Source organism: Chelonia mydas, chromosome 16 (genome assembly GCF_015237465.2).
Source record: "Chelonia mydas isolate rCheMyd1 chromosome 16, rCheMyd1.pri.v2, whole genome shotgun sequence".
In the NCBI taxonomy this organism is placed as follows: domain Eukaryota; kingdom Metazoa; phylum Chordata; order Testudines; family Cheloniidae; genus Chelonia; species Chelonia mydas.
The window spans coordinates 22,262,269-22,285,263 of record NC_057857.1 but is presented as its reverse complement, the minus strand read 5'-3'; the positions used below and the strand labels follow the sequence as shown (position 1 = coordinate 22,285,263).

The window sequence follows — 22,995 nt, the reverse complement described above, 5'->3', positions numbered from 1 at the left end:
GCTTAGGTTAAAAACTTCTTCAAGGTACAAACTTTGCCTTGTCCTTGAACCCTATGCTGCCACTACCGAGCGTGTTGAACAAAGAACAGGGAAAGAGCCCACTTGGAGATGTCTTCCCCCCAACATATCCCCCAAGCCCTACACCCCCTTTCCTGGGGAAGGCTTGGTAAAAATCCTCACCAATTTGCATAGGTGAACACAGACCCAAACCCTTGGATCTTAAAAACAATGAAAAAGCAATCAGGATCTTAAAAGAAGAATTTTAATTAAAGAAAAAGTAAAAGAATTACCTCTGTAAAATCAGGATGGTAAATGCCTTACAGGGTAACCAGATTCAAAACATAGAGAATCCCTCTAGGCAAAACCTTAGGTTACAAAAAGACACAAAAACAGGACTATACATTCCATTCAGCACAGCTTATTACCAGCCATTTAAACAAACGGAAATCTAACGTATTTCTAGCTAGATTACTTACAAACAAGTTCTAATACTCCATTCCTGTTCGGTTCTCGGCAAAAGCATCACACAGACAGACAGACCCTTTGTCTCCCCCTCCTCCGCCCCGCTTTGAAAGTGTCTTGTCTCCTCATTGGTCATTTTGGTCAGGTGCCTTCGAGGTTATCTTAGCTTCTTAACCCTTTACAGGTGAAAGGGTTTTGCCTCTGGCCAGGAGGGATTTTATAGCTCTGTATACAGAAAGGTGGTTACCCTTCCCTTTATATTTATGACACCCCCAATTTTTATTTTTTATATAATCTCGAATGTCCATACTTTTCTCTACATCCCACTGCTAAACGCTTGCCCACGCTTTGGGTAATATCTCTTTTTAACTTTTGTGTCTTGTTTCTCCCTGGTCTCTTGCTTGGCTCCCTTTCAGTCCATCTAAGTATAGGTAACTTAACCATCTTCCTTCGTGTCACTTCCCTTTTCTGACTCAACTCACCTTTCTCCATGAGTTTCAAGCTTCTTGTCTTCACTTTCATGACCTTTCACCACTTCCCTTCTTGCTATACTTGACTTTGTATCCATCTCCTATTCATCCCTGTGCCTTTTTCTGTGGCATATCCTATGCCTGGAACAGTGTCCTCTGTTCTTGCACCAAAATGATCACCCAAGTTCATCCTTGGAACACCTTTTTCTGCAAAGCCTTTCTATCTCAAGCCACAGATGGCTGTGACGGAAGTGGGGTTTGAGGAGGGCAGTGCGGAAATGAAGAAAACACAATACTACTTGAAGGATTATATAACCCCAGTCATTGTTTTGTGAATAAGCACATATGAATGGCGATACTGGATCAGATCAATGGTCCATCTAGCCCAGTGTTTTGGCTTGTGACAGTAACCAGTGCCAGATGCTTCAGAAGGAATCTTAGATGATAAACTCCATGGGGTATGTACCTGTTTTTCCTGTATGTATTGTAGAGAGATTATGAAAAATGCTGTTTAATAAATACTAAATAACTTGAAGAAATAAAAATCTGAACTGTTAAAGTATTACTATTAACTACATCATCTGTGCATAAATGTTTCTATGGATAAGTATTTCAACACGGGGTATTGTGTATGGTGGGTTATGCTCTGGGATAACAGGGTAATTCATCAATGAGGCAGGAACGAAGAGAGATGTGCATAGAATCATAGAATATCAGGGTTGGAAGGGACCTCAGGAGGTCATCTAGTCCAACCCCCTGCTCAAAGCAGGACAAATCCCCAACTAAATCATCCCAGCCAGGGCTTTGTCAAGCCTGACCTTAAAAATATCTAAGGAAGGAGATTCCACCACATCCCTAGGTAACGCATTCCGGTGTTTCACCACCCTCCTAGTGAAAACGTTTTTCCTAATATCCAACCTAAATCTCCCCCACTGCAACTTGAGACCATTACTCCTTGTTCTGTCATCTGCTATCACTGAGAACAGTCTAGATCCATCCTCCCTGGAACCCCCTTTCAGGTAGTTGAAAGCAGCTATCAAATCCCCCCTCATTCTTCTCTTCTGCAGACTAAACAATCCCAGTTCCCTCAGCCTCTCCTCATAAGTCATGTGTTCCAGTCCCCTAATCATTTTTGTTGCCCTCCGCTGGACTCTTTCCAATTTTTCCACATCCTTCTTGTAGTGTGGGGCCCAAAACTGGACACAGTACTCCAGATGAGGCCTCACCAGTGTCGAATAGAGGGGAACGATCACGTCCCTCGATCTGCTGGCAGTGCCCCTACGTATACATCCCAAAATGCCATTGGCCTTCTTGGCAACAAGGGCATACTGTTGACTCATATCCAGCTTCTCGTCCACTGTAACCCCTAGGTCCTTTTCTGCGGAACTGCTGCCTAGCCATTCGGTCCCTAGTCTGTAGCGGTGCATTGGATTCTTCCGTCCTAAGTGCAGGACTCTGCACTTGTCCTTGCTGAACCTCATCAGATTTCTTTTGGCCCAATCCTCCAATTTGTCTAGGTCCCTCTGTATCCTATCCCTACCCTCCAGCGTATCTACCTGTCCTCCCAGTTTAGTGTCATCTGCAAACTTGCTGAGGGTGCAATCCACACCATCCTCCAGATCATTTATGAAGATATTGAACAAAACCGGTCCGAGGACCAACCCTTGGGGCACTCCACTTGGTACCGGCTGCCAACTAGACATGCATGGTTCAGTGTATGGAGTTCTGATGGTCTGTTGTACTAAAACTTATGTCTCAAAAGTTTTTAATTTCAGATAAATATAACTAGAAACTGTTGTGGTGAGAAGTTTACATGTGCATGATACCATTATGATCCATTAGTTAAATCCAGTGATGAGCTGCCAAAATCTTAACAACTGGTTCCCTCGTTGCCCACCCCCGTCCCCCGGGACTCCTGCCCCGCCCACCCGCCTCCCGTGTCCCCTGACTGCCCCTCCCCCCCGCCCGAACTCACCTCCGCTCTGCCTCCCTGGGCCTGAGCGGGAAGCCGCCGCTTGCTTCTCAGCCTGCCCCGTCTTCCTGCGCGAACAGCTGATTCGTGGGAAGCCGGGGGGGGGGGGGGAGGAGAAACAGAGCAGGGCGGCGTTTAAGGGTGGAGGCGGAGCGGAGGTGAGTTGGAGCCTGGGATGGGGCGGGGAGGTGCCGGTGGGTGCTCTGCACCCACCAAATTTTCCCCTTGGGTGCTCCAGGGCTGGAGCACCCATGGGGTCAGCGCCTAAGGTGCCACTTTTGGCCGGTTAAATTTAGAAGCCCTTTTAGAACCAGTTGTCCCTCGTGGAACAACCAGTTCTAAAAGGGCTTCTAAATTTAACAACCGGTTCCAGCGAACCGGTGCGAACCGGCTCCAGCTCACCACTGGTTAAATCTACCTTAAAACTTTTTTAGACATTAGCGGTTTCACTATGGTTTGTCCTGGTTACTATTATTTGGTGTTATTTTATGTCCCCACCCTCTCCTTATGTATAATCCCACTTAAAAATTGAATCAAAATCTATCCTGACACAATCTAAGAAATACAGAGTTAATGTTTAGATCACTGCAGCTTGCGCAGCACACATGGTACCGGTACGTAATGTCACATTCAGCTCAGAGACCCGTGCAAAGAGTAAGCACAGAGTAGCAATTTAAAAACAAAGTTTCAACATTAATTTGGAAATTCCTTTCACCTTGTTGTTTTGTTCATTACAGTGGTGTCCTTTTGAGTGTTCATCTGTGAATGTTTTTCTCAACAGTAAAGACATAGTGACTGTTAGTAAAACACAGTTTTCTCACTGCAGATTAGTTTGGTAGTTTTTTAGCTACAAAATACAATTTTGTTTAGATTTCATTTGAACAGAGGAAATAAAGGAGTTAGGTCTGTTTGTAAAGCGTTAGCAATGACTCTGGGAAAAGACACTACAGAAATGCAAGGTAGTTATGTTACCTGTGATTATGTTTGCAGGATTCTCTTCTAACCCCTTCCCTTCACATATGCACACAACCTGTATGAAATGTTCAGTCTCATTATTAATTATTCCAATTAACTTAATTGAATTCAGCCTTCAAAGATTCCCTTCCAGACAGTACTGTGATGAATAAAATTATAAATGTAGAACCTCACCTGGCTTTGTCATCTAATGGTTGAGAAGTTGAATGCTGGAAGGGAGGCTGGAGTGCTCTGTACTAGTCTGGGAAGTGCCAATGTTCCTTCTGCTAGAGAGCTGCCTGCCTTCTCTCCTGGCCAGAAAGCAAGGAATGTTAAAATGTCTGAGTCAATGTACAGTATGCAGTAAGTGTATACTAAATTCACAGGTGATCAAACAAGTATTTTTATCAGCAAATTCCAATTTATTGCATGTAAACCACTTCATCTTACTACATTGAATTGTGTAAGATACAAGCATAGACTCTGTGTATTGAACAAATACATGTTTGAATATTTTTATAACCCCTACTTCCCGTACACCTTTAAGTATTACTTGGGGTGGGGGTTGGAGGTAGGTTCAGAGATTGCCTCCTTCATAAATTGCCCTGTAGTACAAAAGGGCTGAATGCTGTATCCTTGTCTCATTTATTTTGAAACTTTGCTTCTGAAACCAAACTTAATCAATGAGCTCTGTGTTGTCTCCGATAAGTTGTGTGTAGGCTATATTGATCGGGGAGGATTTTAGAAAAACCTTATGGGGTTTATAATGTCAGCAGTGTTTTGATTATGAAAAGAGTTGGAACCTGGGGACATGGAACCAGGTGGTATATGTCCTGAAGCCAGTGGTGACACAGCTAGACTGAATCCCTCATGGGACACAGTTCATGCCCTGCACTTTAACTGTGGTGACTGGCTGCTATGGATGCACTTTTTCCTCATTAAAATGTTAAAAATCAAACTGCATATAAAAAGAATTGTGAAAATGTATACTTGGGAATTGATCCAGAAAACTGGCACCTGATGCCCTTGAGACCTTGATTTCAGCTATTGAGTCATTTACATTTTATCCACTCTGTATTTTTTTACATCTTGTGTGGTGGTGATCGTTGGGGAGGGATAAGGAGGTGTTTAAGCAGTTTTTCCTATTGGAAAATAGACGTGAGGAAGTAGAGTAAGAAAACAAGGCTATTGATACCACCTCTATTGCCTTGCATGTCAGCTTAAAAGAAATTATAAAGCAAAGTAAGTATTAGAAAAAATGTTAGTTTTGTCTTAATACTCTTTTTACAGTAGCCTAGTGGGATCCTAAAGAGATTTTGGTCCTCCTATGGTTCTGCCACAAATAGTCATACACCCAAAACAACTCCTATGGGAATTTATTTTCACATGAGCATTGCTGACTTCTAAACAGAGCAAGGTACAAAATACACACTAATAAATGTACGGTAATTAATACGAAACTCAGAGCAAAATTTTGAGAACTCTTTTAATGTTCTTACTCTTTGCACCTGGATAACCATTGTTTTAGGAATGCAAAACTATTTTAGATAATAACTTCACTAATTATGAAGATCTGTTTTTTAAAGAGTTTATCTGTGTATTTTTAAATTTAAACGTGTTAGTGGGCAGTCCTCACCCCCAAAATGTAAACTAAGGGAAATGCATATGTGATGTAATGTGCAACGGGATGTATCCTTTATACTCGGTAAACCAACTGGAGATCTACGGCTTCAAAAGGCTGTAAGAGTTGGATTATTTAATTAATTTATTTATTTATTATTATTATTACAAAGCCACACAAGAATGATGACATATGCCAATGCAGCTTGGGCACATTTTCTAACAAGTGAGATTTTAATTTTAATTCTGTGCTTTGGAAGATATGCAATATCAAGAAGGAAGTGCAAAGTAGGTTCTGAATGATTTGTGTTGCATTGTCCCTGTAGTAACACAATGCTGATAGTATGGTACAATGTATGTTACAAATGTGTTATTTTATTATGTGGATATTTGTACTTGTAAGTATAACAAATATTAAATCTTATTTCAGCGTGGTAATAGAAAGCAATATATTCTACCATATTAGGGTAACTATGATGAGCTGTTTAAAAAGCCTGGCCTATTATCTTTTAACATTGCTGTATATTAAAATTCCCTCTAGCAACCTTGCAGTGTTCTTGCTCTTAAAAATAGTACTTTTGCAAATGCAGTCATTATGTCAAGCAAAATTTTTAAATTAATTAATAAGGCCAATAAATAGTTTTCGTTTTGAACCTATCAGCACTCCATTTCAGTTTGCTATACTTCATGTAATGGATATGTGCTTTGTGTAAGATTTAGGGCAAATGTGCAAGATTTAGATTTGGAAGTCATGGGGTTTTTTATGCATAAGCAAGGCAGCAAATGGAGGGTCAGATCCTGCTATCAGATCTGCACAGATGGGTCCTTTGAAGACAGTAGGGCTCTGCACAAGGACGGAACCATTTAAATGGATCATATTGCAAAATCAGGACAGTATTTTATAAATAAAGTCTTATATTATTTATGCCAACAACAGGTTACATTTTATGCATAATATTTTTCAAAACTTGGGGTCAACCTTGAACCTGTGGTTTCTCTGTAGGTGTCTTGTTGAAATTGCAAGGGGGAGAGCTGAATGCTTAGCACTGAATTTTTCAACAAACCCTTCCTTAAAAAGAGATGTTAAATATTTTTACCAAACATATGCCAAGAAGGGAAATTCCCCTTATCAGTCCCTACATTAATTCTTAACTAGAAACGTGGTAAATTATAAACTATCTAGAAACCTCCGGAAGGGTACAATATGAAAAATTGAGCTTGAAACTATAGTAAAGAATGGGATATGTTCAATTGAATTATGTAGGAGGAACATGCTCTTACAGGGGAAGTCAATATACTTTCTGCTTCATTGAATCGGTTATTAGATTGATGTGGTTTATTTGTTCAATGAGGGAGTTGGTTTTAAAAATAAATGAAGCAAGAAGCATCAATTCACTTGGCACTGATAATTTATTATTATTGGTCACAAAGTTCTTCATTTGTAAATCGATCCTTTATTTATCAAATTGGCTATGATTTGCCTTAGGCAGTCTTGTTTCAGTTTGAAGCAAAAAGAAAAATCTAGTTTTGAGATTTCAATATGAAGGGAAAGAGAACAGGCAATGAAATGAAGTGGAAAATGTTAGTAAACTAGTAAAGATTTGTGGTGGATTTTGTGTTAGGGAATTATAGCTTTGAAAGGGGGTGTGTGTGTGTGTGTATATATATATAATACTTTGCCTATGAGTTGCTGGAAATCTTGTAACACACCTTTCTACCTTGCCAGTTTCATGACAATGCTTTTCTTTAGTGAATGAGATTTTTAATAATTAAACATTACATGAAAACTTCATGCAGCGCTGAAGCTTTGTTTGCTTTATTAAAGTACAGTGTATAAATAAGGAATTCTAATAAAATCCATTCACACTTCAGGCTTCCTTACTAATAGATAGATGCAATTTTTCTTTAACATTTCCTATTAGACCAATGGGTTTTATCTTTTTTTTTTCCTATTGATGTTGGGAAGCATTTTCTAATCCCACAGACCCCTGTTCCTAGGTAACAAGCAAAAGCTGTGCCAGCAGAAGCGGTCCTGCCAGGCCAAACCCATGTGGTTTGGTGTTATTCACTATGATCCATATGGTCAGGCTAGAGATTGTCCCCAGAGGGGTGTTAACACTCAACAACCCAACCTCCTCCTTCCCTTTGGAGCTTTGCTGGATGGCTCCTGCTGCTTACCCATGTGTGAATCTTGATTAATTTTTCATTTTTAATGAAGTTTGATCATGTTTATTATTTCACATGATTGACTGCCTGGTACTCCTTCCGTGTAATTGATAAAACGAATATTTCTTCATCTGTCTTCTATTTCTTCAGGGCAAAATTGTGAGATTATATGCTGTGGTTAATGTTAGATTTATTGGTCCCATTAGATGTATAAATTATCTCTTTTTCTCTCCACAGGAAGTTCTACAGACTTTGACCAAGTTTTGTTTCCCCTTCTGTGTGGACAGGTAGTGTTAGATTTTCAAACTTTACGAGAAAAAATCTTGTCAATAAAACTGCTGCAGAAAATAAAAACCATACCACTCTTAATGTTCTGTCTGTTTGACTGATTTAAAGCACCCAAATGCAAATTATAGTTGCAATATCCCCTTTTCTTGAGGATTTTATGGGCACCGTCAAAAAAGTTTAAAAGCTAGAACTGTGCATTGGCAGGAGTCAAAATGCATTTTCTTCTATTTTTTAAACAAGATTTGGATGCTAAAATTAAATGTTGCTAATTTAATATATTCTAAGAATGGTTAATGCTAAGAATCCCTGAAGAATTTAGGGGAAAGTTGGCAGTTGTGGATATTTAACATAGTTTGTGACTTGTTTAGGGGAGTCAAATAAGGACTAGATTACTTGGCAAGTTAATATTTTCTATTGGCAATATTTAATTATTGGATTTTAAAAACATACAAATTGCTTTTTGTTTACTTTTTGAAAATAGAATTATTTTAACCAATTTCATGGAGATTGTAAATATTCATATTCTGAAATGATACACCATTGTTCAAATCGGACAACAGCAACAAAAAATTGGTTGACAGCATTAGTTTTACAACAATTAATATTCTGAACTTTTTTGACTGTAAGCTCAAACTGATGCTAATCACAATGACTAGACCATTATAAGAACATGTTTTGCTCATTTTAGTTGCATTTGCATGATTCCTACAGTAGGAATGAGTTTTTCTGCATAAATTGTATTTATTTGCAATTCATAACTCCTTTATTTTTCCTCCGAGCAATTGTTCACCTATCATTTTTATCCCACAGGCCAGCCTGAATATGTATGATAACTCAGTATCTTCTTTTTAAAAGGAAAATAAAAAAACCTGTTGCTGTGGAATGGGGGTAAATACAGAACTTAGATAGTTTTATTGCATCCTTAGAAAAACTCACCTTTATTTAGAGAGATGAGGTGGACAAGCTAATATCTTTTGTTGGACCAACTTCTGTTGGTGAGAGGGACAAGCTTTTTAGCCACACAGAGCTCTTTTTCAGGTCTGCAAAAGGTAATTCTGTGTGTGTAAAATGGTGTGGCTCAAAAGCTTGTTTCTCTCACCAACAGAAGTTGGTCCAATAAAAGATATTACCTCACCCACCTTGTCCCTCTAATATCCTGAGGCTGACATGGCTACAACACTGCATACACTTTTATTTAGACATTCTTAACAATTGCTAATTAGTAACTTAATCACACATGCACATACACAGTCTTAGTTGGTACAGAATCTTTTAGTCTCTAGGGCATTGTCTTGAATATGGGCCAATTCAATAGTGACTAAAAGTTATTATCATTGGAAAGCTCTTCACTGGCCTTTGTGGAATTAGTTGCTCTCAGTCCAGTTCCTAGAGGACAGGTGTCCACATAATAAAACCACACCACAGTTTGTCCTCCTTATTGGTAATCTCAGCTGAATGGGCTATGCAGACTGAGCTGTCCTTTCAACCCTAGAGGTGGTCCCTCCAGGTCAGGGTTGAGAGACATTGGCGAGGCACTGCTAGGGGGAAGCTTGCATTGCTGCTGCCTGTGCGGTACCTGACCGGGATGAATAGAAGATTCCAGTCTCTTGGCTGTCAAAATGAGTCTTTTCACCAACACTTACAGACTTTAAAAAAATTTTCACTTAAAAGGACAATCTCTTAAACACCACAAACATTTCTGCTATTTTACATTTACTCTTTTGACTGATCTTGCTTCCCTCTCTTTGTAAGAGTGTCATGATATGTTTTTGTTTTCCTGAATGTTTCATATTCATTGTACATGTAGAAGGGCAGCTTCATTTTTAATAGAAACATTTGTGTCTACTTTACATAGGCATATTTAGGTTTGGTATAATTTGATTTTATTTATAATTTTGACAGGGTAATATCAATGTTTATTTTAAAGAATTTATGAAATTTTTTATCAATTTAATTTTTCAATTGGGCAAATTTATGTGTTTTAAGCACTTTATTTGTATTTAAATTTTCACAATTGCTCAATAATGGGAGAGTGAGACAATAATTATTTAATGACAGTAGATGTTGAGATTCAAAAATTAAAGGATTATAACTGTTAAGACACAAGTTGTCAGCATCATGTGTCAAAATATAGAAAGTAAATATCCTTAAATCAAACCCTAATAAGTTCTCAAGCAGCATTTTTCTTACTTTGCCTATATGAACATTTTGATTATTATTGATGGAAATATATTTTCATTGGTTTGTCTGTGTATGGTGAAATTGATGTTTATTGACCCGTACCAATCAAAATCTAATCCATCCTAGCCTAGGCATATTGTCCCTTGTTTTCTCACTTTGCCAATTATGTAAAATTTTTGGGAAAAAATTCAAAAATTTATATATTTTGTGCAAATGGCAAGAACAGAACAGAAACTAAATCTGTGATTGGCTGAAATGTGATTCAGCTGTTTAGCCCCACTCTGAGTGCGCTCTTATCTCTCCTAAGATTATTGATATTGGAGATCAGAAACACCTTTAAGCAGACATTGATTTTCTGAGACCAGTTAAAGAGTGTTCTCCAGCAACATATTAAATATTTTCTCCAATTTTAAATGACGCAGGCAATGGGTTTCCAATACTCCACACTGTATTTAGGAATCTTCATATACTGAGGATGTGACAAGTGTACTACTACATCTCTTCCCTTTCCCCAACCCAAAAATATATCAAGTGGCACTGAACAAGTGGTATCTACTTACAAGGTTAACTTTACTTTTAAGAATGAATCACATGCGGAATCTGCACCTCTAATCACTTTAGCAGCCAATTACAAATGAGAGAGAGAACACACATTTAATCAGTGAAACGCAAATATATTAAATACAGGTTTATAATTACCAAAGAAAAATGAAAAGATACTATTGATTCACAGTTGCAAGTTGCTTTCCTGGACTTTGGCTACAATCAAGTATAGTATCAGATAAATATGTAGTGTTCTCTCTGAAAGGCTATATCTGGAATTTCCAGGGAGATAGGCAAGACCTATCAGATTAAACCTGTTTCCAACTGCTGTAATCCAACAGCTGATCTCTTTTATATCCATTTACATTACACTATATTTGAAATAAAAATGAAATTATTGAACAACTGGCCACATAATTAAATGTGTTCTGAATTTATTGCTGCAATCCTTCCACCCCCAATATTCTCAGTAAATACTTTGTCTGGCATCTTAAGTCAAGAAAATATTTCTTCTATAAGTGATTTCCTCCTCAATTCAGTGTTAGAGGGATTTTAACCTCCTGTATATACCTGAAGAAATGTATATTTGATCAGATCTCCAGTTATCCGCATTCTTACTCTTTGGTTTTTGTGCAATAAAAGTTGCTCTTCTGAACAAAGCAATCGAGAAAAACATTAATCCTGTTTCATTATAGGTCTTTTAAATAGTTTCCAGTTGCTAGGTTTCCATTTTCTTAGTTGTAGGTGTAGTATTAGATTCTATCTGTAACAGTGGAGATGTTTAGTGTCAGAAATTTTTCAGTAACTAGACAGTTATAGTGTTCTCTATAGGATGTCAGTGATCCTGTGGTTCAAGACTCTCCCAGAGCACCAGAAAGATAGTATGATTTTGTATGGGTAGGAACAGATGCTGACATAAGATATCAGAGATGCTTCATTATCGGAAGAGGTAAACCTTTCAGTCACCACCTCACAGGCCCAAAGTACACTATTATAATTCACTGGTAAAATTCTTTCTACAGTAAAGGACACCTTATCTCTGGGAATGTCATAGCCATGATTAAATCTTGTCATTTAAACTCAAAGACTGCAAGTATTATGCATTAAGATCTGACTTGTGGAGGTCACATTAAAAATGAATGAGACACTTGCAAATTCTAGCAAATTTTTCCTCTGGGTTCGTAATACTACACCTGTTTAGAGAATGGGTCTCAAGAGCAGGAACATTTCAGATGTCCTGTTCTTCCAACTATGCGCTTATTGTTGGTATTACCTCTTCAACAAATAGAAGCCAAGGAGTTGCTAAAGGCAACATCTTGGTCTCTCCAAAGTCCTTTTAATTTAGCCATAGCAATTTCAGACAACTGGATGTCAAAAACTAAAGGACTGTTCAAACTTCTTACAGAGCACATCTTCAGGATGATGAAAATAATTCATTGAGACTTTAAAGCCAATCACAAGCCTTTGAAGTGTATATCATGAACATCTAATTGCAAAATTGCCTTATTTTGTGTGCTGAAGGCTTTAGTACACATTGAGGCATCTAAATTTGCACCATTGCCACTAACACACTTTATACGGGAGCATCCATTTTCTACTGAGTAATATGAAGCATCTTCAAAACTTTGTGAAGTCCCTCTGGAAAGGAAGAAAATAGTGCAGCGTAGTTATCCTGAAAGCATGAATCTGTAAGAATATGAAGAACTTTGGAACCACCAAACTCAACATTAATAGCCTTTTTTCATACATACAATAAGAGTGAGGCAAAAGTTATTGGTTATAGGCCATGAAGTCTCAAGAGCTTTCTGCTGGAAATGTTTGAGTTGCACTGGCTTTGAGATGTGCAATCTAATTTGATAATGTCTAAATTACACTCATAGCATAGATAATATTCAATATTATCCACACTGTAGCTGAGAACACATCTGAAGTCAAGGAAACATAATGATCCTAATGGACAAATTCAATAACGCTGTATCTTGCAGCAAGTAGGAAGAGGAGCTGATTCAATCTTGCCAGGTTAGGAAAACTTCAGTGCACAGAAGAATAATATTCTGGCAGGCAGATTGAATTGCTTGTCAAATGGACCTCAGAAGTGAGCATTAAACCAGGATGACAGAGACAGGAGACATCTCAAATGAGGGAGATACCACTAAAATGTGTCCTCCCCCCCCCCCCCCCCCCCCCCCCGAGGTCATAATGGTGTTTTTTAAAAGGAAAATCTTCCATATAAGAAATGGCTTAAAGGCACCATGCTGTTATCTGTCCCTTGGGGTTAAATTACTTCCCTGTAAATGCTAGGGTGACATATCTAAATTACTTCCTTGTAAATGCTTGGGTGAAATATAAAGGTGGGAAAATGCATAATACTAATACCTCTTCTATGCCCAATACCTCTTCTATGGCTATTCTCCAACTACTGGAGATGGTCATGCCCAGTCCAGTTAAACTTGGATCAGTCTGAACCTGCTCTCTGGAATCAGGGATACATCTGTCTGTGGTTACTTTATGTGACAAAGTTCCTCCTCTACCTTGGTGGGTACTGCGCTTTTTGGCAGATTTGCTCACTTCAGAGCTTCATGGCAGCCCTCAGTTTGGCTGCTTCTGCTAGAGGCTCAAACCTGCTGTACACTCAGCTAACCTGATCACTGGCCAGCATGGGGGAAATGGAGAACAATCTCCACAGTCTCAGTTGTCCCACGAAGTGGGTCGGGGACAGGCCAGATCCCTTTCCAAATTAGACCTTCCTTCTGGTGTTGCTCACAGACCAGGTCAACTCCTCCTGTGTCCGATCAGGAGTTGGGGGAATGGGGAGAACCCGGGCCTGCCCTCTACACCGGGTTCCAGTCCAGGACCCAGCCCAGGACCCTGTGGATAGTAGCTGTCTACATCTCCTGTAACAGCTGCGTGACAGCTACAACTCCCTGGGCTACTTCCCCATGGCCTCCCCCCAGCACCTTCTTTATCCTCACCACAGGATTTTCCTCCTGAAACCTGATCACACTTGTACTCCTCGGTCCTCCAGCAGCACGCCTTCTCACTCCCTGCTCCTTGCACGCCCTCCACTAACTGATGAGAGGTCCTTTTTAAAACAGGTATCCTGATTAGTCTGCCTGCCATAATTGATTCTAGTATGTTCTTAATTGGCTCCAGGTGTCTTAATTAGCTTGCCTATCTTAATTGGTTCTAGCAGGTTCGTGATTGCTCTAGCGCAGCCCCTGCTCTGGTCACTCAGGGAACAGAAAACTATTCATCCAGTGGCCAGTATATTTGCCTTCTACCAGACTCCTGTACCCCACTGGCCTGGGTCTATCACATTTAAAAATCGTTTTAGAATTTACACCCAAGCAGGTGGAGAGGGGAGGTTTGTGGTACTTTGTCTTGGGAATTAAACAGGCCTTTTTCCATATAACATCATTTGGAACAAAAAGAAAAGGAAAAGGAGTACTTGTGGCACCTTAGAGACTAACCAATTTATTTGAGCATAAGCTTTCGTGAGCTACAGCTCACTTCATCGGATGCATCCGATGAAGTGAGCTGTAGCTCACGAAAGCTTATGCTCAAATAAATTGGTTAGTCTCTAAGGTGCCACAAGTACTCCTTTTCTTTTTGCGAATACAGACTAACACGGCTGTTACTCTGAAACCTGTCATTTGGAACAGAAGCTGATTTAAATGATAGGTTACAGACTACAGTTGTTAGTTCTGCAGTTTCACAATTGAGTTTCTTCGGAACTCTCAGGTGAATCTGGTCTTGGTGACTTATTACTGTTTAGTTTATCAATTTGTTCCAAAACCTCCTTTTAATGACACCTCAATCTGGGACAGTTCCTCAGATTTGTCACCTAAAAAGAATGGCTCAGGTTTGGGAATCTCCCTCACGTCCTCAGTAGTCTTATCAGAGAGCCTGTAATCTAAAAAGAGATAATGAGGGAGGTAAAATGTTCAGTAACCATTGGCACACGGCTTGTGAATTCCAAAGTGATCTTTTAAATATACACATTTTAAAAAATTGCATGTTCCAAAATGGTTTCTTCGCACACTACTGAAATACAAATAACCTGCCCATTCACCAAGCATTATCTAAATCAAGGTTTGATTAAAAAGATAGTACCCCATGATGCTTAAGCTTATTACCTATGCTTTCTCTGCTAACTTGATTTTTAATAAACAAGTTCCTCCCTTCCATAGATGAGGAATGCTTCCTCTCTTTTCCATAATTTTAACTGTGAGTTTAAATTCTATTTCTCATATACCCTTGGCTTTCAAATTTGTTAAAATTAAGCATATAATCTTCTTTTAAAACATAGTATTAAATTACTGTAGTAACATTATACCCAAACTTTACAGATAAAACATAACACCAATAAGAATGGAGCTTGTGGTAGTCCCCGGTAGTTCTTTGCAGTTTATAGGAGTGTTTGTTCTCTTGGACGTTAGCATGAGGGATAGGATAGCAATACTTACACTAAATTCTCAGGCTGTTGAATTGCTTTTGATTTGAGTCTTTGGGCATGGCTACACTTTAAACTTCAAAGCGCTGCCGTGGCAGCGCTTTGAAGTGCGAGTGTGGTCGTGCGCTCCTAGTACTCGACTTCCACGAGGGGATTAGCTTAGAGCACTGGGAGCGCAGCTTCCAGCGCTGGGGCACTGTTTACACTGGTGCTTTACAGTGCTGTAACTTGCTGCGCTCAGGGGGGTGTTTTTTTCACACCCCTGAGCGAGAAAGTTGCAGCGCTGTAAAGTGCCAGTGTAGCTATAGCCTTTGTTCACCTTCAAATTTGGAGAAGTAGAGTGTGTGTCTGTTCTGGTGCTTCGTGTTGTCATCCCTTCAGCATTTTTTCCTTCCTCCTTTTGACTACACAGAGAGGTTTTTTCCCTTTTAAATTTGATAGTAGAATTTATTGTCCTATATCCTAAGGCTCTTTCTTTATTGAAAGTCTATCTAGTTGTTGGTTTTCATTGGGCACCGTGTGAATGTACCAGATCACATACATGCTCATTGATGGCGTTGTAGATAGCGCTGTAGATTTCAGAATAGACTTTTAGAGTAGGATATTTCTGACTGGTTTAAGGTTTGTAACTGTATCTGTTGAGTGAGCCTGAACTTAACAGTAATTTTCCTTTTATTCCCCTTTGATCATCAAGATGGCGTTAATATACTTCATAGCTTCATGTGCAAATGCTATTCAGTTGTCAGTGTTTATAGTATGCTTTAAACCTGAGCGTAATTTGAACAGTAAATATTTTATAGTTAATTGTAGTTGTATTAAAATCTAACTCATACCAACACTAGTTCTCAAATGAATCCCTAATCCAAATTAAATAAAGCCTCCAGTAAACAAACATATTGGTCCTGGTTTCAACACTGTATTACTCAAGTTTTATTTTAAGCACTGGAGTTATACCAATGCAAAACTGGGATGACCTGATGGTGAATCAGCCCTGCTGTCTGTTAATTTTAGGGTTTTTATATCCCCAACCAGCATGGTATCTATGCATTTCTGTATTAGGTGAGATTTAGACAGAAATGTGATAATGTTTAAAGAAATCAGATATCTCCCTAAATGAAATGGTTTATGCATTTCATTTTGGAAATATGCCTTTTTTAAAAAAAGGTTCTATTTTATATGCACCTTAGAGAGAGAGCCGTTATTTTTTTAGAAATGTGTTCTAGACCTCAAACTGCAAGCAGTAATATCCTTTATGATTTATAGTGTTAAAAATACTTCGGCACCCTACTTCTATCTTTTTGGTGCATTGCTTTTTTCTGTGTTCTTACAGAATGAAAAGCTATGTTTTGCAAGTCTGAGCGGATATTCCTATAGAGATGCTTTCCACTCTGGTGTGGCAGAGAGCCATCATCTTTAAACAATGTTGTTGCATTGTTTGGGCACACTTTTAGAAGAGGCAAATAAGCATTTTGCTGTAGAGTGCAATTGGATTATAATCTTGAAAATCAGATACAAACTATACTGTAATCACTATAGGGGTTTAAAAGTCACTGTAGTGGTGCACTAGCATCAGTTCAGCATCTGCTTAGCCACAGTACCAGCTGTGGAGGTATATTTAAAGATTTTCATGTTTTGAGGCAGACAATCAAAATAAGATACTAACTTTGTTACAGAAGTTTTATTTACCTTTATCTTACTGTGCTGCTGTTAGTTTCCCACTTTAGCCAATACTGCCTTGTAGTAGAAATTGCATAGCTGCGTAGAGAAATGGGGGAAATCATCTGTGAGGCCTTCATAAGCCATACATTTTAGAGGGATAGTGCTGTGCTCATTCCCAGCCTAATTGGAAAACAGAGAAATATAAAATGAATCAATCAGTATACTATACAAAGCCATAATGTCACCAAATACTATTTGAATTTAAAGCAAAACAATCCCTTGAATGAAGAATGATATAGAAATGTTTTGAGAGTGGATGTGAGTTTAGCTGGTGCTGTGTATTGTATTGAATCTAATCAATGGCCATGTCATTGTTTGTTTTAAAGACATAGGAAATTCTTCCACTGCTGTTCCACATCTCCAAAAAACCCAAGAGATGGATTCAAACTTGCATTTGTAAAGAGTGTAAATGCTCAAAGTTAATTTCCAAAGAAGCTCTGCAGAGAGAGGAAATGAGGTTCAATGACTTACTCTGATTAGATACTTCTAACATTGAATAAGTTGAAATTAATTTTTCCTTTTGTTCTCTTTATTTCTAGCCTTACAGTTAGCCAAGTTGGCCAGAACTTTACATTTGTGCTCACAGACATTGACAGCAAACAGAGATTTGGATTCTGTCGCTTATCTTCTGGGGCCAAAAGTTGCTTCTGTATCTTAAGGTAAGTCTGGCTGTGGTCTGGCTATTGGCTAGCTCTGAGAAACAATGTTGGCCTTTGCTTTGTTATACTGCAATTATATTTTCCAGCTGTTCAGAATTATTTTCCTATCTGGTCCCCAAAAAGTCACTGCACTTCTGGAGAAATGGTGCAAAATATTCTTGCACTTTGGGTTCCTCTGATGATAATTAGATTTATTTGTAGTCAATGTACTTAAGTTAACAATGTGGAAAAAATTAACATCTCTATGCAGTAATTTGACACAGCATAGCATGATGGCAACCGTTATCTTTAGCTGTCACAATTGATCCTGTTAAGACATTTCATGGACATTTGTATATGCAAGTTTTATTAATAAAGCATTTGTTGGTAACTGAGAGAATATCTTGCTGATGCTGTACCTATCCTAAGGCTCTGTAATTATAACCTCACTCCTTTCTGTTGATGGACGTGTGAATGCAATCTAACCTGATTATAAATACTGCTACTCGGAGACAGAAACAATGTGCTTCACATACAAAGTGAGAGGGCTGGAGCTGTATCAAAATAGTTCCTCGTGACTCCAGGCTGGTATGCTCTGGGGCAACCTTTGCTTAGTTTTCTATTTCCTTTTGCTACCCAAAAAAAAAAAAAAAAGTGACAAAATCAGATTTCAGATCTATTGTTTGCCAGGCTCCTGCTGAGAACCTCCTGTTGGGGAAATAAAGCTATGCACACTGCTCCCTGTCAGCCTCTGTTACCTAGGTGTAGCAGTGGCCTGCCTCCTGTCTCTTTCTATTAGGAGAGAGAGGCTCATGGAGAAGCAAAGTGAGCCAGGGGAAGTGCCTCTTGATAAAGCCCAGGTAAAGACTGTACTGATCTAACCCTAAGAAACAAAAAGCCAAATGCCCTAGTTGCCACTTGTCAGTCCAGGAAAAAACAGGGGTGGTTCCCCACCACCTCCATTCCATCCTATTACACAGGGACTCTTTGTGGTGACATGTTGCTAAGAGAACCCATTGCAAGAACAGAAACTATTATCGCTGACCCAAGTTCCCCAGCATTGTATGCTGGCAATAGTACAGTGGGACCCACTGCTATTAAAAAAAATAAAATAAAATAAAAAAAAGGCAAACCATGATTATAAAGGAGACTTTCAGGGAGAAATGTACGAAGAACAAGGTGAAAGCAGCAGATACAGGGTTAAATTCTGCCTTTGGTTGCATGTAATCCCATTGTAGCATTGTGGTTGCATGAGTGCCTGGGAGCAGAATTTGTGCTGCCTGTATATAACTTAAAAATCTTTCTTCTATTTATGTTTAGTACAGAAGGAACTTGAATGGTCAAAAGATAGGAAAAGTCCACAAAATGTGTGTTTTCTCACCTCTCTTTTGCACTATGCCAGCTGTGGTTAATCAGACAGACCTTTCCTAAGAAGTCTGAGATGGCTGGAGAAGAAAGTCACTGCTTGGTTTCCGTAAGTGAGACACTGGACAGGAGGGAGAGTAACCCTATTACTTCCCATTGCATATCTGACCAAGTGACTTGAAGACTTCATTCCCTCGTAGTTCAAAGCTCTCTACTTGAGCAACTGGAGGGCAATACTAATCCAGCTATGTGGAGTACACATTGGAGATGGAAGTACTTGCTGAGGCATTTTCTGGAGCCATTATCCTAAAGAATTGAGGCACTGATATGCTTTCTCATGGTAACTCCCTGGTCAATCCCTGATAACTTTGCTATTTAATGAAAAGTTAAAGGGGGAAAGCAGGCAAAAATGTCTGGATGAGTGTGAAATCTCTTCTATCTCTGCTGGACAAGGGTTTTTTTGTTGCCTGCTCCCTAAGTGAATGTGTGGAGAAGAGGCAGAGGGGAAAGAAGAGATAATAGGCTGGTGCCTCATGCGTCCACTCACAGAAAAAGATCTGAAGAGTTAGAGGAGAGGATGAACTGGGCCAATAGGCCTCATTTCTGTTGTTCCGTCATGCTGAGGATTTTAAACATATTTTTATTTAGCATAAACTGGTAAGAAAAATTCGAGATAGGGATTAACTAAAACAACTAATGTTTACTGTCTTGTTCAGAAGATACTGAAAAATTGTATAAAGCAATTCTTCCCCAGTTCAGTGTCTTTCTTCCCAATGCCACAAAGCCTCTTGCTAACATTAAACTTTGATGTCCTTTGGAAATTACATCTGCTAGCTAGTGAAAGTCTGTACTTTCTGTCCCCTTGTTTGGTGGTGGTGGTTTTTTCTACAAACCCCCATAGTCCTCAGCATGTTTTGTCCCTACCCCTTCTGGAATAGTTGTTTAGCAACTTCCTCTCCCCAGAGTGATTCTGTACAGCACCCTGAATGTCAGCTAAGTAATCTTCTCAGACAAGTCACTCCCTCATCAGAAAACTTTCAGTCTCGGCAAGCTCAGATGGTTGGAATCTTAGAGTTGCACTCCTCCTTGTGCGCTGCCATATGGTGGAATGTTATGCTGCTTCTCCACCAGTCAGTAACACTTTCAATGATAAATGTGGGTTAATGACTTACTCAATGATAAACCAGTTACACTAACTTGGAAGTCAAGGAATGAGGTTAGAATGGCCTCCTTGTGCCCACATTTGCAATTTTCTCTCTGCAAGAGGACTATGATGTTCGTTAAAGTACACGTGCTTACTGAATACAGAGAGCATTCATTGTTTTAATGCGAGCCTGAATTATAATATAGTGCCGGGCTTCTTCCCACTTCACACGAGGGAGCGGGTTTTAAATGGCAGATATTGTATATTGAACACCTACACAGGGATATGTGGTTTTTAATTATTTTCATCTAAAGCTACTTAATAGTTCTTTAAAATAAAAACTTAATTCCATCAAAGGAGTCACTAGCATCAGTCATATAGTTTGTTTTGGAGGAAGAGCTATCGGTTTAAATAATGGTTCTTGTTCTGATCTACTGCTAGCATAATGTATAGCAGCACACTATTCAGCAGCATTGCTATTGATGGGAAGAAGATTCCATTTTGGAGAATGACTCTTTTGGCTTTTTTAGCAGCGCTAGCTGGAAATTTGTTGTCAGCATGGATACAGTTCAAGTGTTTACTCATGTCCATTCCATTGTAGTGCCGGAAGTTTTTCCCTCAGTGGTATCCATAGGGGACCGGCTCTGGGACCCTCCAGAGTGGCGCATGTACGCTGCGGCGTAAGGGGCACTGCTGGCTCCCCCCACCCTCAGGTCCTTCTTAACGCCAGTGACAGTGCTGGAACTTCTCCTTGCATCTCAACTGCTTGTTGTGAACTTTGTTGTATATTGTTGTTGAAAGTTATTTTTAGTTAGTTTTTAGTTCCCTTAGTGTAGTTTAGTGTTAGTTGGAAGTCCTGAATGGGACTTAGCCTAGGGATGGGGCATGCCTGGTCCCCGGGCTTCAAACCCTGTGACTGTTGCAGAAAACCTATGCCAGTTAGTGACCCCTATAGGAGCTATTTGAAGTGCTTGGGGGAAACCCATGTTAGCAACAAGTGTCACATTTGTAAACATTTTAAACCTTGGACCAAAAAGGAGTGGGACATATTGGATACCTCCAGCCTCGGTTGGGAAGCACATCTCAGTATGCTGCGGCCCCAAGGGACATGGTCTCCAGAGGAGTTGGTGTTACATATAAACGTCAGGAAGCTCAGGGCCATCCACCTAGCCTGCGGTGTCTTCCTGCCACAGTTGTCCAGTCGACTATTGCAGGTGTTGATGGACATTATGGCCTCAATGTTCTATGTCAACAGGCAGGGGAGCATGTTTGTCGGCCCTCCGTCTGTGGGACTTTTGCATCCAGCATGTGATCCACCTGGAAGCTTTGCATCTCCTTGGCGTCTGGAACACGCTGGCGGATCGCCTCAGCAGGACCTTTTTCTCTCACCATGCTCCACTTGGAGGTCGTCCAGGCACTCTTCCAGAAGTTGGGGGCTCCTAAGTGGACCTGTTCACCATCAGACAGAACAGAAAGTGTCATCAGTACTGCTGTCTCCAAGGCCTTGGCAGGGGTTCCCTCACAGGTACCTTTCTCCTGTCATGGGTGGAGGATCTGATGTATGCATTCCCGCTGATTCTGCTGATCAGCAGGGTCCTATTGAAAATCAAAAGGGACGAGGTGCGAGTCAGTATGATTGCCCCGGCGTGGCCTCACCAGGACTGGTTTGGCACGCTCATGGATCTGCCTGTGGCTGCACCATGGTCACTGCCCAGACGCCTGGACCTGCTCTCACAGGACCACGGTCGGCTGCTGTACCCGACCTTTCCCTGTCTTCACCTCACAGCTTGGCTGCTGCGTGGCTGAACCCAGAGGAATGGTCCTGTTCTAGCCAGGTACAGCAGGTTCTGTTGGAAAGCAGAAAGCCCTCCACCAGAGCGACTTACCTGGCAAAGTGGAAGCGGTTCTCCTGCTGGGAGTTGGAGCGTAGCATCTCCCTGACCATCGTCTCTGTAGTCCATCCTGGATTAGCTGCTCCACCTAAAGCACCAAGGCCTCTCGCTTTCATCCATCAAGGTGCACTTGGCAGCCATATTGGCCTTTCACCTGCGCGTCCAGGCCAATCAGTGTTCTCGCATGAGATGTCGATGAGGTTCCTAAAGGGCCTTGAAAGGCTCTTCTGGCCAGTCTGGGACCTGGTTTGCCAATGGGACCTCAACCTGGTCCTCTCTAGGCTCATGGGCTCGACCTTTGAGCCTATGGCTTCTTGTTTCATCTCCCATCTGTCGTGGGAAGTTGCTTTCCCTGGAGCCATTACCTCAATGAGGCACGTATCTCAGATCAATGCCCTCGCTTCAGAGCCGTGATATACGGTATTCTATAAGGATAAGGTCCAGTTGCGACCCCATCCCGCCTTTTCATGTCAACCAGGACCAGGATATCTTCCTCCGTTCTGTCCGAAGCCGCACTCCACCAATGAGGAGAGGCGGCTACACACTTTGGATGTCCGTCGCGCCCTAGTGTTCTACCTGCAGCACACCAAGCCCTTTCACAGGTTGACCCAGCTCTTTATTATGACAGCGGATGGGATGAAGGGCCTCTCGGTGTCCTCGTAGAGGATCTCAAATTGGATCACCACCTGCGTCCCGACCTGTGACGAGTTGGCTCAAGCCGAGCTGCCACCTATACCACCTATAGTGAAGGCCCACTCAACTAGGGCTCCAGCATCCTCGGTGGCGTTCTTGGCGCATGTCCCTATCCAGGACATCTGAAGGGCCGCGACGTGGTCTTCGGTACACACATTCACGACGTGCTATGCCATCACCCAGCAAGCAAGAGATGACGCTGGATTTGGCAGAGCTGTGTTGCAATCGACAGGTCCATGAATTCCTACCCACCTCTGGTGGTACTGCTTGGGAGTCACCTACAAAGGAATGGACGTGAGCAACACATCTCGAAGAACACCAGTTACGAAAAAGTAACTCTCTTTTTTTAGCCTTTTGTTACCATAAGCATTAATCTGACAGATTTACTCTTGTTAATTTGTACACACTTCCAGCATTTGTCCTGTTCCTGACAAA

The 22,995-nt window shown here is 40.4% G+C and overlaps 1 protein-coding gene across 15 annotated transcripts in view; it reads left to right on the top strand.

The window, feature by feature from the left end:
• The window catches only part of DENND1A (DENN domain containing 1A), a 372,477-nt gene that overhangs the window by 103,460 nt on the left and 246,022 nt on the right, over positions 1-22,995 (top strand). For all 15 annotated transcript variants that reach the window (XM_043530795.1, XM_043530794.1, XM_037879472.2 and 12 more), the window contains exons 4-5: positions 7,882-7,931; positions 17,368-17,487. In XM_043530795.1, the coding sequence (XP_043386730.1) occupies positions 7,882-7,931; positions 17,368-17,487 (170 nt within the window). The remainder of the gene's footprint in view (positions 1-7,881; positions 7,932-17,367; positions 17,488-22,995) is intronic.